General features: G+C 41.4%; 1 protein-coding gene across 1 annotated transcript in view; it reads right to left on the bottom strand.

Annotated features, from left to right (window-relative positions):
• Positions 1–3,099: 3,099 nt before the first annotated feature.
• The window catches only part of CCDC192 (coiled-coil domain containing 192), a gene marked incomplete at both ends in the record, with an annotated part of 201,962 nt that continues 189,270 nt past the window's right edge, over positions 3,100–15,791 (bottom strand). The window contains 1 exon segment of the mRNA XM_079703822.1: positions 3,100–3,386. Within this exon segment, the coding sequence (XP_079559948.1) occupies positions 3,100–3,386 (287 nt within the window).

Consider the following 15,791-nt stretch of genomic DNA (forward strand, 5'->3'; position numbering starts at 1 on the left):
GGCCTGCAACATTCATCAGCACTTCTCTATTTATTGCATTAAAGCAAATAAATACTTCAGTGTAATACTTCTTTACTTCAGTGTAATGTAGAAGCAAATGATTGGGTTTGGGGATAAGCAGAGAGTGTAAGAGATAACTAAAACTTGACTGAATTCATTCTTTCCCAGAAATGCATTTAGGCAAAAATATTATAGTTTCTTTGCTTTTGCTGAACTTCATTGAAACCTAAGGCACCCCCTTCACATTTCCAGGTCAGTTTCTCCAGTGACTTACTTTTCTGCTAGTCTTTAACAAGTCTATTACTATGATTTCAGCTTGTCATGCATGTAATAATGAAATTAAATTGTTAAAAAATCCAACATTTATTTAAATTGATTAGCCATACCTCACGTTCGACTTAACTTCCTCCCTGAAAAAAGTTAATGACTGGTGAAAAAGGAGAATTAAAACTCTGCATATATTTCTGTAAATGTTTTTAGACTATTAGGGAATGGCTTTTGTTACTTGTTAAATAGTTTAAAATTTTAATTTCCAATTATTTTGAACCAGGTATATTACCTGATGATTGCCTACATTTTCTTTAAGAATAAGGGCATCAGCATGCTGTCTTGTGATATTTACAACAGATATTTTAAAGATCAGTAAACTGTTTCAGCAATCCAACTGGCTCTTAGAAAATGAGACTTTGGCTTTACAGTGTGGGCTATAGTCTGATTTGTAGTTTGTCTGAACCAGGTATTTGGCACAATCTGAAGTTTACTACCCAGTTCTCTGGAGGAATGGCAGAAAATGGAAATGAAATTTGGGGGGCACACAATGGCCTAAATGTTCAGCAGGGAATGTGAAACTTTGTACTTATAAATGTCTCAGAGGCCAGAGGCCAGTAACAACTCTTCTCACCTCCCACCTCCTCATAAAACCTGGATATCTAAAGAATTCTTGTTGCTTAGGTGTCGGTAACAGAGATTAGTCTGCTCACCTTTGGACGAAATGTCCTCCCCGATTCTGATTTGAGGATAACCTAGACCTGAGCCAAGATCAGTTTCTTGTAAAGATGGGTTTGCAGGGTAATATGACTCTTGATGCTTTCTTCTTCAGTGGCTGGTCCTTAGATATGTAGAGGTGACAGGCTCTATTAATTATTAACAGCAGCTCCAGCTCTGTCTGTTACTTTATCTCCACTGTAAGGCTACTTTCATGCTGAGGGTTGGCCAAGGCATTAGCCAGGGGAAATTGATCTAGAAGTGAACACCCTCCTATTTGGGGTGTAATGAGGTTCCCCCCCCCCCTGCTTTTCATCTTTCTCAGCCTCAGTATCCCATGGGATTAAGATAATCTTCGGTAAAATAAAGAAATGGAGACTTGATGATCAAAATAACACAACAAAATTGCAGAGAATAGTTTGTCTTGGAGATAGTCCACTCTTAACAAAGATTTAAAGCTTTCTCACAGTAATATGCAGTAAAAACATGGCAACTTTCATTCTTACCATGGTGTCAGATGCAATGGGCAAAACTTCAAGACTGGAACAGGGTACCCTCATCAGTACCAGAGAAACAGGAAGACAAAGGGGATCATAAGGTTTGAAGAGATGAGAAGGAGGGACCAGAGAGAAGGGATTTCTGAAGTGAGGGACTGATGTAGACTCCATGGGAAAGCTTCTTTTGGAACCGTGGAAAAGTGCTTCAAGTCACTTTCTGGGGTAGGTGTGTATTCATGATCATAGAGTTGTAAGTTGGTTTCATTTCTGATAATGGACTGCACCTGTACATACTTGCAGACATTTCAGGTGAAATTCCGAGGTTATGTACAAATATGGGAAGATTCTAGCTTTATATGAACATAGAACCTACTGGTAGAACCATGGTTTTATTTTGTAGTGAACCTCTAGAGTCAATATTGCAAAGCTATTATGAGTCCAAAACTCAATACTTCCTTAAAAAAAAAAAAAAACAGGTTTAAAAACTTTGTTTTAAGGAGACTCTTTAACTGTGTCTGTGAATTCCTGAATGATAAAAGTTGTGATTTTCATGTTTTCTATGATATTGCTAACATCTATTATTGTGCCTGGTAGATAGAAGAATTCTGATGAGTAGTTGTTGAACTGATTGAACTAAATCGAGAAGTAGCAATACAGTCAGACTCATGGGATAGCTATAGCTGTTTGCCTGAGTCCGCAGTACCGAGAGAGTAAGAATTAAGCAGCAAGGTCTTAAAGTTAGTACCTAGCTGGTCTTTATGGATGAGAAATAGTTCATTTGAAGGGGATGAGTGGGAGAAGAATATGAGATGAGGTCTTCTATTCCATTAATTACAGGGCAGCTTTCCTTTGCCCATCCTCTATTTTTCCTGATGTTATTTTGTGCCATCCACAGCTCCTCGGTACAATTGTAATTGTATATTTTGCTTTGGTCTTAATGTTGCTCGTAAGGGAAAAATCAGTGTTATGTGTTTTCCCAAGGAGATGTTGTCCCAGGACACTTCTCCCAAAGGACTGCAGCTCTGATTCATCCATTCTTTATTTCTTTTGATTGGTTTGGTTTTACTTCATTTCTACCCTTGCTAAATGTTAATAAAATACATACCATCGAGAAATATATTCTAGAGGATACGAAAAGACAGACCTCATGGCTATTTAATCTGCTGGCAATGATTCTGCTCTCAGTACCCCAACATTCCCCAGTTTGAAGCTCACCCTCCATGACTGCTTTCTGTTCAGAGTTGAGCTGCATAATAAAATGGGATTCGTGCCACCCCTCCCTTGCAGTGTGACAAACCTCTGGTAAGAGGATAATGCTAAGTTCTTTGACCATCTCTCTAGCTTTGTGTTTTTTCCTCTCCCTCTGTTATCAGGAATGTCTGAAAACAAAGTATTCTACAGCTGTGTGGATTATGTGACAAATGTCTAAAGGGGAAACATTCAGTGTTTGCGTCTGAGGACTTCCCTTTGTTTTGTTTCCTTCCAATATGAACCTTATAGAATAGGTCAAACCCATGAACTTGAACTTGAGTTTGCCAGTGAGTCTGCTTGGGCTCTGGACTTCACCTTGACAACACTTAATAAACTTTTATTATTATTATTTTTTTACTAAGAATCTTTAAATATCCTCGTCATAGACCACAGGAGTGATGCTATTACTAAAGAAAATTGGGACCTCTTGTAAACATTCTGGAGAGTCTTTGACCTCTGGGAAAGGATGGGCCTCCCGCTCGGCTTCCAGCTGCTGAATCTTCCTTTCCTTTTCTTCTAAAATTTCTTCCAGCTGAGTGATCTTCTCAGTCTGATGGGAAACCTGGGTCGACAACTCCACAATCAGGTTGATTTTTCGGTCACCTTCTTCCACAGGCGGGAGACCACCATAGCACTCTTCCAGTGAGCTGTCTTCTAAAGCAAACAAGAAAAGGAAAGTCTGAACAGTTTTAATTGGATTTCCCAGAACTCAAAGAAAGGGAAGATGAAAAAGCTTCATTTCTCACGTTCTTAAAAGAGAACATAGATGTTGCGTCATCTGGCCAGATATACTGAGAACGGAATCTGGACCAGTGTGGGGAAAGACTCCGGGTGCTCATGAAAAGAAATCTTAGAAGCCTCTGGAGAGGGAGGAGAATCAGTCTTTGCCAACTCTTGTTTATACACATTTAACTTTCAATTAACCATGGGAATAAGCTGTCCTTGAAAATTCAATCTACAAACAATAGCCATCCCAGATTTCATGTTATCTCTTCTTAATAATTCTTCACAAGGGCTACAATCAAGTAGAAATACACTTCAATGTGAATTTTAATTTGACTGAAAAAAAAAAAGTTGCCACTGTCCCTTTTGGGAAAAGTGATAATGAGAAAAGACTAGTTTCTTAACCCAAGTCAGCTTTAGAGTTGGCAGGGGTGTAATTTGAGGTGATCAGGAAAACTCTGTAGCAGGGTATAGAGATTAATTTATTTTAGGTCTGAATACTTTTCAGCATGTCAATAAAATCACAAATGCCTCCTGAATGTAAAAACTTATCTTTATCAATTTCTATCAGCTAACCCCTCAGATAAGGATAAAGGTCTGAGTAAGGAAGGAGAGAGAGGCTGTGTCAAAGAGATAAAAGATTAGTGACTGGCAGCAGGAAATCCTTGAAAACAAATATCACTAGATGGTCAAAAAAATTTAACTACTGAAAGGAAACCTCATTCTACTAGATTTTAGCAGTACCACCCTCCACATCACTCTCATCCTGAAATTTCTACCATTAAAATAATTTCTCTACGTTGTATAAAAGGCAGACTTCAGCTATAAAAAGTAAGGGACATCAAGGGCTTGGGTACCATGGTAGGATTAATTGAGCTAATAGCATATGAATGAACTTGACACATGGTGTCAACAGCTAATTGATGTAATTGAAGGTCCAGCCTCTACTCAAACCACAGTGAAAGCAAACCCACAGCTGCACCTGAAAGAAGCATAACGTTAAGTCCAGGGTACAAAGGGCTGCTACTATTGTGTACATATACACCTGTTAAAGCTGGGGCAGCTTTGTTGTGATAGCCCGTGCAGGCAGGGAGTCACCCATTTCTCAGCAAATAAAACTAATTTGTAGCCATGATTTTCTCAAGAAGTAACGGGGTGAAAACTTGAGCACCACATTGCACACTGGACACAATGCTTTGGCTTCACAAAAGTGATGAGAGGAGAGATCAGGCTGTTCTCTGCTTTTAGAAATTACCGTCAGCAATGTACTACGTTTCAAGAATCTATGGAGAAATCTTTGTTCTGAACATATGAGATTCTAATGATAATATTTAAAGAGATGGTAGTTTGGGTATCTTTCTTAAAAAGCAATGAAAAAAATCTCAAATCGCAAAGAAGCATTTAATTTGTGCCCTCTTCAAGAGGCCTGTGCTTTCAAGCCCAGAAGAGGGAGTCCATAGGATGGGGGGTGGGGGCTTCCTCATTTGCTGATATGCTGGGCCTCACCTTTCCCTTTCTCTGACTACAGCTGTGCTGCCCAATACGGTAGCCACTCACCACATGCTGCCATTAACCAACTGAATGTGGCTGGTTTGAATTGAGATGTGCTGCAGGTATAAAATACATATTTGATTTGGAAGACAGTTTGAGAATAACGTGAGATATCTCATTAGGCTTAAAAAATTGATTATGTATTAAAATGATATATTTTAGATATACGTTGCACTAAAATATATTTTTTAAATCAATTTTACTCATTTGTTTTTACTTAAAAATGTGGCTACTAGAAAATTTAAAGTATCATTTGTGGCTCTCATTATAGTTCTATTGGATAGTGCTGAGCTGGAGTTTCCTTTTGGATGAGCACTCTTTTTTTTTTTTTTTAATATCTTTATTGGAGTATAGCTCCTTTACAATGGTGTGTTAGTTTCTGCTGTATAACAAAGTGTATCAGCTATATGTATACATATATCCCCATATCTCCTCCCTCTTGCGTCTCCCTCCCACCCTCCCTATCCCACCCCTCTAGGTGGTCACAAAGCACGAAGCTGATCTCCTTGTGCTATGCGGCTGCTTCCCACTAGTTATCTATTTTACATTTGGTAGTGTATATATGTCCATGCCACTCTCTCACTTCGTCCCAGCTTACCCTTCCCCCTCCTTGTGTCCTCAAGTCCATTCTCTACGTCTGTGTCTTTATTCCTGTCCTGCCCCTAGGTTCGTCAGAACAATTTTTTTTTTTAGATTCCATATATATGTTTTAGCATACAGTATTTGTTTTTCTCTTTCTGACTTACTTCGCTCTGTATGACAGTCTCTAGGTCCATCCACCTCACTACAAACAACTCAATTTCGTTTCTTTTTATGGCTGAGTAATATTTCCATTGTATATATGTGCCAGTCTTCTTTATCCATTCATCTGCCAATGGACACTTAGGTTTGGATGAGCAGTCTTTGAAACACAGGTGGATGTGTTCCCTGCAGATGGCTCTAGTTAACATGTACAGTTGTTATTTGGGAGGGAGGATTGCTGGCCCTCAACTATTAGCACAGAGATCATGTCTTCTATTACTCTAGAAGGTAGAGGCATGGAAATCTGGGCTTGGGAGAATGGGTTCTTAGGGGTTGAAGTGAGTTTCAACAGGAGAGGAAAGAATAGAAGGGAAATGGCAGCAAGCGGCAGTGGGAAGATGTTACGGAAAGGAATGGCAGGCAGGATAGAGAGGGCTGGGCACTGTGAGGCTCAGGGACAGAGGGGGCATCAGAAGCATCTCTCCTTGTCTATGTCTGTCAGATTCTCCTTTCTTGTTGACCTCTCCTTCAATATTTTCTTTCCTCAGTTTTCCCTCTCTTTTTAGGAGAAGTTATTTTCTACCAATTGCACAGGGAAGAAAGGAGTTTAGCATCATTCCCAAAGGCAAACTGGTTAAAAACAATTTTTTAATTTGTTTTTTTTTAAAATAACGCAATATAGGTAAGATACTTTGTTCACTGAATTCTAATGATAAAGAGGTAAAAATGTAGCAGGGTGGCCTTACATAGGCAATCACAGTCACCAGGGCTATACCCTCTGTCTCTGCCCTCTCGGAAGAGTGTAGTAGAGGGAGAAAGTAGAATGACAATGAGAGAAAGAGAGTAAGTGTGTCTTGGTTAGCTCAGGCTACCACAACAAAATACCATAGATTGGGTATCTTAAAGAACAGAAATTTATTGTCATACATCTAGAGCTTGGAAGTCCTAGATCAGGGTGCCAGTGTGGTTGGGTTCTGGTGAGGACTCTCAGCCTGATTTGCAGACAGCTGCCTTCTTGCTGTGTCTGCACATGGTAGACAAAGAGGTCACAGGTTCTTCTTATGAGGGCACTAACCTCATTCAGAGGGCCCTGCCCTCACCTCCCAAAGGCACCATCTCTAAATACTAGTACATTGTGGGGTTAGGGCTTCAACATACGGATTTTTGTGGGGGACACAATTCTGCCCATAGCACAGGGAGAAGATAATTGGAAAAAGTGTAGAGAAGAAACATGAGGCTGAAAAAAGGAGAGATGGCATGAGACCTTTGATTCTACTGTAATGTTTTCATGTATTACATGAAAATGCCGATAAGGAGACAAGCTAAAGAATGGGTGCACCAAAAAGGAGATTTCTCATACAAGTATATTTTACCATTAAATGATCTCTTTACACATATAAGAAAAATATTTTCTGTTTCTAAACACATATGAATAATAAAAGTGTTTTAAACTTTTCAATAAAGTGAGGGACTCCAGGATTCACATCCTATTTGTATTAGAAATAGCCCAAGACCACTCCAGTAAGTTTTTCAGACTCTACCACTAACCTTCACATAATCTGGTCTGCACTGCTCTTCCCTACTCCAAACTCCCTCATCTTTAATAGGAAGGGATGTGTGTCCCTAAAGTCCTGACAACTCTACATGCCCCCAGATCTCAAACACCTGTTGTCTTCCATGGCCTTTTGCTAGAAGCTCAGATAGTCTTGCCAAGGCCATGGCTGCCTGAGATGTGGAGGATTCTGTCTGCTGACCAGATAATCTCAGGTTTAACCTTATACCCAGAGGCAGTAGGAGACCCAGAGACAAGAGAGAATCTTCTCTCTGTCAGACAGAGGGGGCAAACCTGACTAGCGACAGTCAGGGTATGACGTCATCACAATTGCTACTATTGTAGAGGTTTTTACAAGCATACATTATTTTTCAGGATTTCCCCTCTTTCTGCCTTACAAAGGTGGGAAGCAGGAGTGAGACTGCGGGTTTAGGGTCATGGCAAAGAGGAGGCAGGAGAAGGGATGGTGATAGTTGTGCAGGTTTAGAAAGAGGACAGACAATAGGAACCTTCTTCTTCCAGCTGGGCCAAGCTACGTTCAAGTTTCTATGTCACCCTTGAAGGACAAAATGCCTTTGGCCACTTCCAGCTTCCCATTCTTTAGTCCCTCAAAACCTTCATGCTCTTAGCCAAGGGTCACATGAGAGTCATGTCAAAAATGACTAAATTGACAACAGCAGAGGTAATTGTACTTTGAGAAGCTGAGGGACTTAAAGTTGGAATGTGCCCTTTGGGGGTGCTCTGATCTCACCTGTACAGGAATTATTTCTGCAGCATCCCTAAATGATGATTTTCTAAGTGGCTTGCAGACATTGGTGTCCCTCAAGCTCTTCCTGGGTCAGCTGCCAATTGTAATCAAAGAATGAAATTTGCATTTTGCCACAAGTGCAGCTGCCTGTTGTTATAGAGCTATCTGACAGGTGGAAGGCTGTCATGAACAGACTGGAGGAGAGCAGGGTACAGCTTACAGCTAATCAGAGGAAAGAGATGTAGTGTGAAAAGTGGCCAATAAATGGCTGGAAAGCTTTTTTAAATTTTTATAGATATTTCTTTCTAAAAAGGGGTATTCCCCTTTCGATCCCTTTACTGATGTCACCACCCAAAAATGTTCATTGAACAGAGAAATGCTGAGAATCACTGATCGAGCATCTGATTCCAATACCTCTAACAGTGGGAAACACACTTCTTCCCAGTTAGATCTCAAGCATCCTTCATGGTCATCTTTTTCATTCATTCATTCATTCATTCATTCATTCATTCATTTAATAATTAGTTCGGTAACTGGGATCCTGCTCATAGAGAATAAATCAGATGCCTGCTGGCCCCAGTCACAGTTCCACAGTTGGGTAGGAGAGGCTACGCTGAGTTAGGCCCTAGAGGACACACAGGATTTAGCTTAAACAAGCACCTCCACTGGGTACTCACCTGTGGACATTTACTTTTCTCTCTGCCTTTCAAGCTGACTGCTGAGGCTGCTAAGTATTTACTCAATAAGAAAGACTCCCACTGGTGAGGTGATTAAATACCTCGCTCCCTCAGAGGCACCCAGGATTACTGTTTGGCCTAAAAGACTATGTCAGCTTCCTCCTCTGCTCAAATGCTCATCACTCTAACTCACCTTCATGCTGGTTTTGAAAGCTGTGTATATTTCACAGTAACCACAAGGGAGTCCAATTTCATCTGTTGCCATACTTGGACTTGAAAATTGGCACATCCTTGTAAATATATCCCTCTTTTTACTTGGATAAAATCCAAAATGACAAAAACCTTCCTAATTTTCTATCCTTCTCTAGACTGTTGCAATGAACATTTGAGAATGGTAATTCTCTGCAATAAAATGATTCACTTACATTTTGCATTCTTGTAGCACAAATGTTTTACCTCTTGAAAATCAGGTTTGTCTTACATCCTGCAGACTTGTGTATCCCCCTCCATCAATGTTTTTATTTGAACACTTAGAATACATTTGAAGTTGGCAAATTTGTTGACTTGGGAAAAAAAACCAAGTAGCATTATAAGAACAGATTTACCTGGCAAATAAGTTTAGTCAGTTAAAATAATTTAAAAACAGTCTGATATTTGCTAGGAAGTTTTGATATGTATCACAAAACTCCCCATATCATAATGATGACCTGTCTTATAACAGGATTGTGTTTTAGAGGGAAAATTTGAGGTGCAATTGTAGACTGGAGCAAATAGACATTTTCACCCAGCAACAGCCCAACAGTCCCATACCTAAGAGCTTAAAAATATCTGTCTGTTTTAATAAGTGCTTTGGAAGGACAACATACTTAGTTGAAACCTTGATGGAAGGACTGTAGCCCTGATGACATGGGGAGGTGCTCCGGAGAGCAAAGGGATCAGAGAGCCTATAGAACACTTGATGGAAAAAATAAAAACACTTAGGAAAAGCAAGGAGTGAGAGAGACTGTGTAGGAAGCACTTGTTACTTCAAGTTCCTTGGCCTCAAGCAGATGCTGTTCCTGCTCCAGTCCCCAGAGCCAGCATGTGGGGTCTGCTGATATGGATGCTTTGAGGACTTGTTTAGTATTTGGGTACCAGGTGGAATGAAAAGCACTACTCACTAACCACTAGTGTCACTCCTGTGCTGGCAGGATGCTCTCACCGTGAGACATGTGTGGGAGCCAAGCAGGCTGAGGGAACTGCAGATTCCCAGTCTCCTTCCTTTGTCACTCTGAAGCATAAACACACTGTGATATCCATGCTTAGCATTTATGGAAATGGTTAATGGTCTCTCACCCAGAACATGTAGTTTAAGTATTGCAATAGCTTCATATCTGGCCACACTGCTTCTGCTACTGCCCTTTCAGTCTGCCTTCAACTCTGCCCAGAGAGGTTCCATTAAAACATAGGTTGGGTATAAACACTCTCTTGTCCAAAATTCTTCAATAGTTTTTCATTTCATGTAGACTAAAAACCCAAGTGCTTACACCGACCCGTGTGATCTGGCCCCTCTGTGCCTTGCTGACACACCTCCTATACACCCTCCTCTCCTCATTCACCCTGCTACATTCCCACCAACATCTTCGCTATTCCTACCAGACCCAGCATATTCCCACCCCAGGGCCTTTGCATTTGCTCCTTCCTCTGCCTGATAATTGTACCCCTGATCTACACATGACCAGTTCCCTCAATTCCTTCAGGTCTTTCCTCTCCAAAGTCACCTTCATATAATGAAGCCTTCCCTGGCCATTGTGTCTGAAATTTCAACCCAGCCCCCATTGCTGAACACTTCAAATCCCTGTTCCCCACTTTGGTTTTACTGACAGGCTACATCTGACTACTCTATATTATATTTTTATCTTGTCGCTAGTCTCTCTTCTCCACTAGAATAAAAGCTCGGTGAGGGCAGAGTAGCTTCACTACTGTATCCTCTTTTCCTGAAACAGCCTTGGCCCATAGTAGATACTCATTTGTTAAGTGAATAAATGAATGAAAGTTAAGTGCATAAATGATACAAAATCACCATGGCAATGATCAGTCCAGAGGTTTCAATTGGTATATCACTAGGCTGGTCCCTCCGTTTTTTCACCAGGCACATTTTTTCTTCAAACAAAATTTTTCACTACTGCAATTTTTAAACAAAATAAGCTGTTATGATTGTACAACATTGCAATTAACTTTTCCGAGTTTAATTTTTTTTAATAGAAAAGTGGAAAAGTTAGAGTAGATCTCTTCCAGATCTATGGCTTAGATTCTATAAGCTATAAAAATGGTTTTCCGAGTTGTCCACTCATCTTTGCAGAATCTGGATACCTCTTCCCAAGATGGATTTGACCAGCACTGCAAATGACATACTATTACAAAAAGAAACCTGGCAAGGCAAGATTATTTACAACTAGAGTCAAAAGAATATCCTGAAAGCATGGCTTGAACATGACCTTTACCCTGAAAAAGCAAACAGGAAACAAATGGCCAAGGAAATTGGCATTCCAGAATTAAGAATTCAGATTTGGTTTAAAAACCACAGAGCAAGACAGAGACGATTGGGGTTCAGTTCCTCCTTAGAAGACCAAATCCATGGACAGAACCAGCCTCAGCCTTATACTCAAGAATACTTACCAAAAGGAGCCACACGAGACCAGACATCCGTCCCAAGATCTCAATCAAACATTCTAGTTCAAGCCTTCAAGAGGAACCAGTTCCTTGATACTGCAAACAGGAAAACACTAGCCAAACAGGCATTCCAGAATCGGAAATTCAAATGTGGTTTCAGGACCCAAGATCTCTGTACCCTAGGCAGAGCAGAAGTGAGCCTGTGAATTCCTTGGTAGATGGCCCAAATGGGAGACCTGGTCTGACAGCTCTGCAGCACAAAATTAACCTGTGCACTCTCCCAGGCAGATCTCATCATTTTCCTTCCTCCAGTTCTTTCAGCAGGAACCAACCATTCCTACCTTTCTCCCATCCCACGTATCCTCTGTCCCTTGTGTGATCCAAAGACAAGGTGTCATGATGCAGCCCATGCAGGCTGTGCAGGGAGGAGAGAACTCTCCTCTACTCTAACACTTGGGAATTACGTGCCAGTACTGCTGACTATAGGAGGAGACCCAGATACTCAGTGTCCTTTCTGGCCCCAATACCAAGAAGAACACCAGGATCACCAAGAACAGACTGACATGGGACTACTGCAGTTGGAAGACTATTCTCAGCCTCAAGCTGAGCACAAAAAACAACCACCACAGGACCTGGGCCAGGTGGACCTATCTTACTTTCTGCAGTGGTGGAATGAGTGCTGCCAGGCTCTGATTGCAGAGTAGGATCCTCAAAAAGGGACCCACTGAGACAGACTGGTGGTCACAGCACACAGAGTCATGCCCTCAGCCAACAGCACCAGCAGTATATAGAAACCTCAAGAAGCCTTCAGGTCAACTCCTGCCATCCACAGATTGTCAGTAAAAGGTACAAACTTTTTTTAATCTTGATCCCCAGGAAGAGGACCCTCCACGATTTTCAGGCTCTTCTGAACACTGGGCAAAGCTCACCAGGGCTTGGGCTTCAGGAGGAAGAAAATAGCCTTCTGAACCTGATCCAGGCCTCCTTTTTTTTTTTTTTTTTTTTTTTTTTTTTGATGCAGATCAGAGCAATTTAAAGAACAATGAATAAGGAAATCACCCTGTCAGGGGCAAAACTAAAGCAGGGGAAAGGAAAAACCACTTGGAAACCAACATGGAGGTTGTTTTTCTTGTGGGCAGTGGTTACCTTGTGTACTCCACTAAGTGAAGGATTGTTTCCAAGCTCCACACTGCTTCTGGAAGCACCATGGGCACTAGGTGGTGGACATGACTGCTGAATTCTTGCAGAGAAAAAGTATTTTACTGACGAATATGACCTTCTGTCTGTAGTCACCGCATCCTCCACAGTCTGGAAAATCCACGAACTGTAACCTAACTCAGGCAAGAACAGATCTCTGAGGAACATATTAGAACTTCTTTCCCTCCTGGCATCATGAGAGGGCAAACTTGAAATTAGTTCACTGTGTAGAAAATGAAGGGATGCTGTAGTTCCTGATGATGTGAGCTCATAAAGTGAGCTTTCCCCCAAAGCTCCGAGAGTTTAAATTGAGAACTAGATACTACCTCAGCATCCATCATTAAGGGAATGATTAAATGGATTAGGACAAATCCATAATACTGAGTAATCTTCACTTGCAAGTGTATTTTTACTTTGATTATTTAAAACATACAAAAAATTACAAGGAAATTATAATAGCAATACCATATCATCACTGAACATAGTCTAATGATGCTAATATTTCCACATTTTTAGTTTTTTGTATATATTTGCATATATATATATATATGTCCATAAGATTTCTCCTCTTATTATAAATACATTATATATTAATCTAAAACCTGGGATAACCATTCTCATTCTCAGTCTTGTCCCTTTTGAAAAGGTAAATTCTGAAAACAGATTTTGGTATATGTGGGTTTACCTTGGCAATAAAAATGTCTTTTAAAAAAATGGTTTTCCAAGTTGGCATCTGGCAAGCCCTGTCAATATGGAGAATCCAGGGCCTCACTGCTGAAATTCTGCTCAGGTGAATCTAGGAGGATATTTGGGAATCTATATTTTTACGAAGCTCCCTGGCTAATTCTGATGATCAGCTGGTTTTCTCACTTGAATTTCTGCTGACCTACAGTAGACATGGCGAACAAAGCTTTTGGTGAAATCCTAAGAGGTAGGCCAGGAGTCCCCTAGGCAAGCCCCTTCTTTACAAGGCTGCTGTGCACACAGCTAGAGGAGAGAGGTCACATCTGATGTGCTCTTTGTGTTACTCCCTGTTTACCCGAAAGGGCTCCGCCTACAAATGTAACTAGCTGACCCAGTGCATCCGTGGTCCTCACAGCCCTGCTCCTCCTCTAATTGTCTTAAATCTCATCTTGCCCATTCTAACGTGGCTAAATTATCTCCAAAATACCCAGAGAAAATGGTGAGTGTTTGGGAGTTTTTGTTTTTGCTTCTGTTTCCCAGGGCATGGATGGATCCATTTCCTCAAAAGCTGATCTGGAGAGGAGTCTCTCTTTTCCTTCCCATGAGGAGTGAGTGGGAGGGGGAGTGAGTCAGAGGAAGGGAAGGGAAGGGAAGGGAAAGATCAAACCTTGGGGTGGAAGCATGGTGACCTCCAGCTTCCATAAGTGTTTAACAGCCACCATGGCCATATAGGGAGCAAGGGAATCCCCTCTGCAGATCTGAATCCAGGGTTTTCTTCTTGGAGCTTGCTGGAGTCGTGATATGTCCAAGAAAACTAATAAGAACATTGTCGCAGAAAGACATGTGAATATCTTGGCACTAGCTTGGGAGGTGAGGGAGAGTTTTTTGTATAGGAAAGCAAGTGAGGACGTCTCAAAGTTGGTGCCACAAAATGAATATAGGCTGGGTCATGATGGAGGGGGGAACACCCAGTGGCCAGAAATTGCTGGGTGGGCAGAATGCAGTGCTGTGTTCCACCTCCTACCTACACCAGTAGGGCAAAGGTTTTACTAGGGTGAGGGTAGGACAGCATAAGTTAACCTACTCCATCACTCCCTTTCGGGGCATGGTTCCTTCCCACCCACTTCAGGGTCTCAGATCACAGCAGACTATTCTACAGAGGGGTTCTTTGATAAGACACATGAGCATTGTCAGCATAACAGTGCACCTGAGTTATGCCAAGAGGAAATCAATCTAAGCAGAAGAAAGGTGTTTTGGAATCTCTCTCACCTCTTCCTATGAGCAGACCTGAAGTCCCCTCCCATAGGTCTGGCTCCTCAGAAGAGAATAATGGATGAACACAATGACTGACAGCCTGGCCAGAGGCTGAAAGGTAAATATGGCTCCTGGTAGGGAAACAGAAAATTCAAGGGAACGGGAGACCCAGGAGTTTGGGAGAAAGGAAGAGACAATAGATGAAGGATAATTTCTATGCTTATCTGAGGTGGAATCCATATGGATTCTACTGAAGTGAATCCGTATGGACTGAAAGTCACTTGGAGGAATAAAATAAAGATGATTTCCATCATTTGAACCACGTGTTGCACTAGAGTGACCAGCAGTGAGACATTCATGCTTTTCTTCCTGGGTGCACAGGGGTTATATGAGCCTAAGTCCTTATCAAATGAGGAATGCCAATTTACTTTGTTTGTGTTAATTTCAAAAGATAATATAGTTTCTGGTGTTGTATGGCATTGAGAAATAAAATGATGCTGTAGTAATAATAGTATTGGCAGGTTTATTTTTTGCTAATGAAAATTAGCTGTGGAGAAAGATGGGATAAAGGAGTCGTCATTTTTGTTGACCAGGACTTTGCTTGTGTAAACTATGTAGGGGAACGGGGTTTGTGGAGAGGAGGTAGAAGTCATTTTAGTGTCACTGACTTGACACTGCCATTACATGTCTGTGACAACAGGACCCTTGGGTGCAATCATTTTCCTGTGCGAAATTTTGAGTGACTTGTACAGCTCTGCTTCACAACACACAGCTCTCTTTCTTCCCTCTCACCTTGCCCCTCATTTTCTTCCTTTTGATTGATTAGCCCTGGGATGACTGTGATGGCACCATTGAATTCTTCCAGTCCCCTAGATACAGTGCTAGGTCTGTACTCAGTACTTCTTGACTGGAGTTAAGGAATCTATTCATAAGGTGTAATAAATTGCAAAAAAAATACTACAGTGGCAAAGGCTCTCTCCTTGACCAAACTTTAGTCAGGCTCCTCTGGGCCGTTTTCTTTTCTTTTTTTTTTTTTTTTTTTGACAGTTTTTGCTTTATTTATTTATTTATTTGTGGCTGTGTTGGGTCTTCGTTTCTGTGCGAGGGCTTTCTCTAGTTGTGGCAAGCGGGGGCCACTCTTCATCGCGGTGCGCGGGCCTCTCACTGTCGCGGCCTGTCCCGTTGCGGAGCACAGGCTCCAGACGCGCAGGCTCAGTAGGCGTGGCTCACGGGCCCAGTTGCTCTGCGGCATGTGGGATCTTCCCGGACCAGGGCTCAAA

This window comes from Hyperoodon ampullatus (assembly GCF_949752795.1).
Source record: "Hyperoodon ampullatus genome assembly, chromosome: 4".
Lineage (NCBI taxonomy): Eukaryota > Metazoa > Chordata > Mammalia > Artiodactyla > Ziphiidae > Hyperoodon > Hyperoodon ampullatus.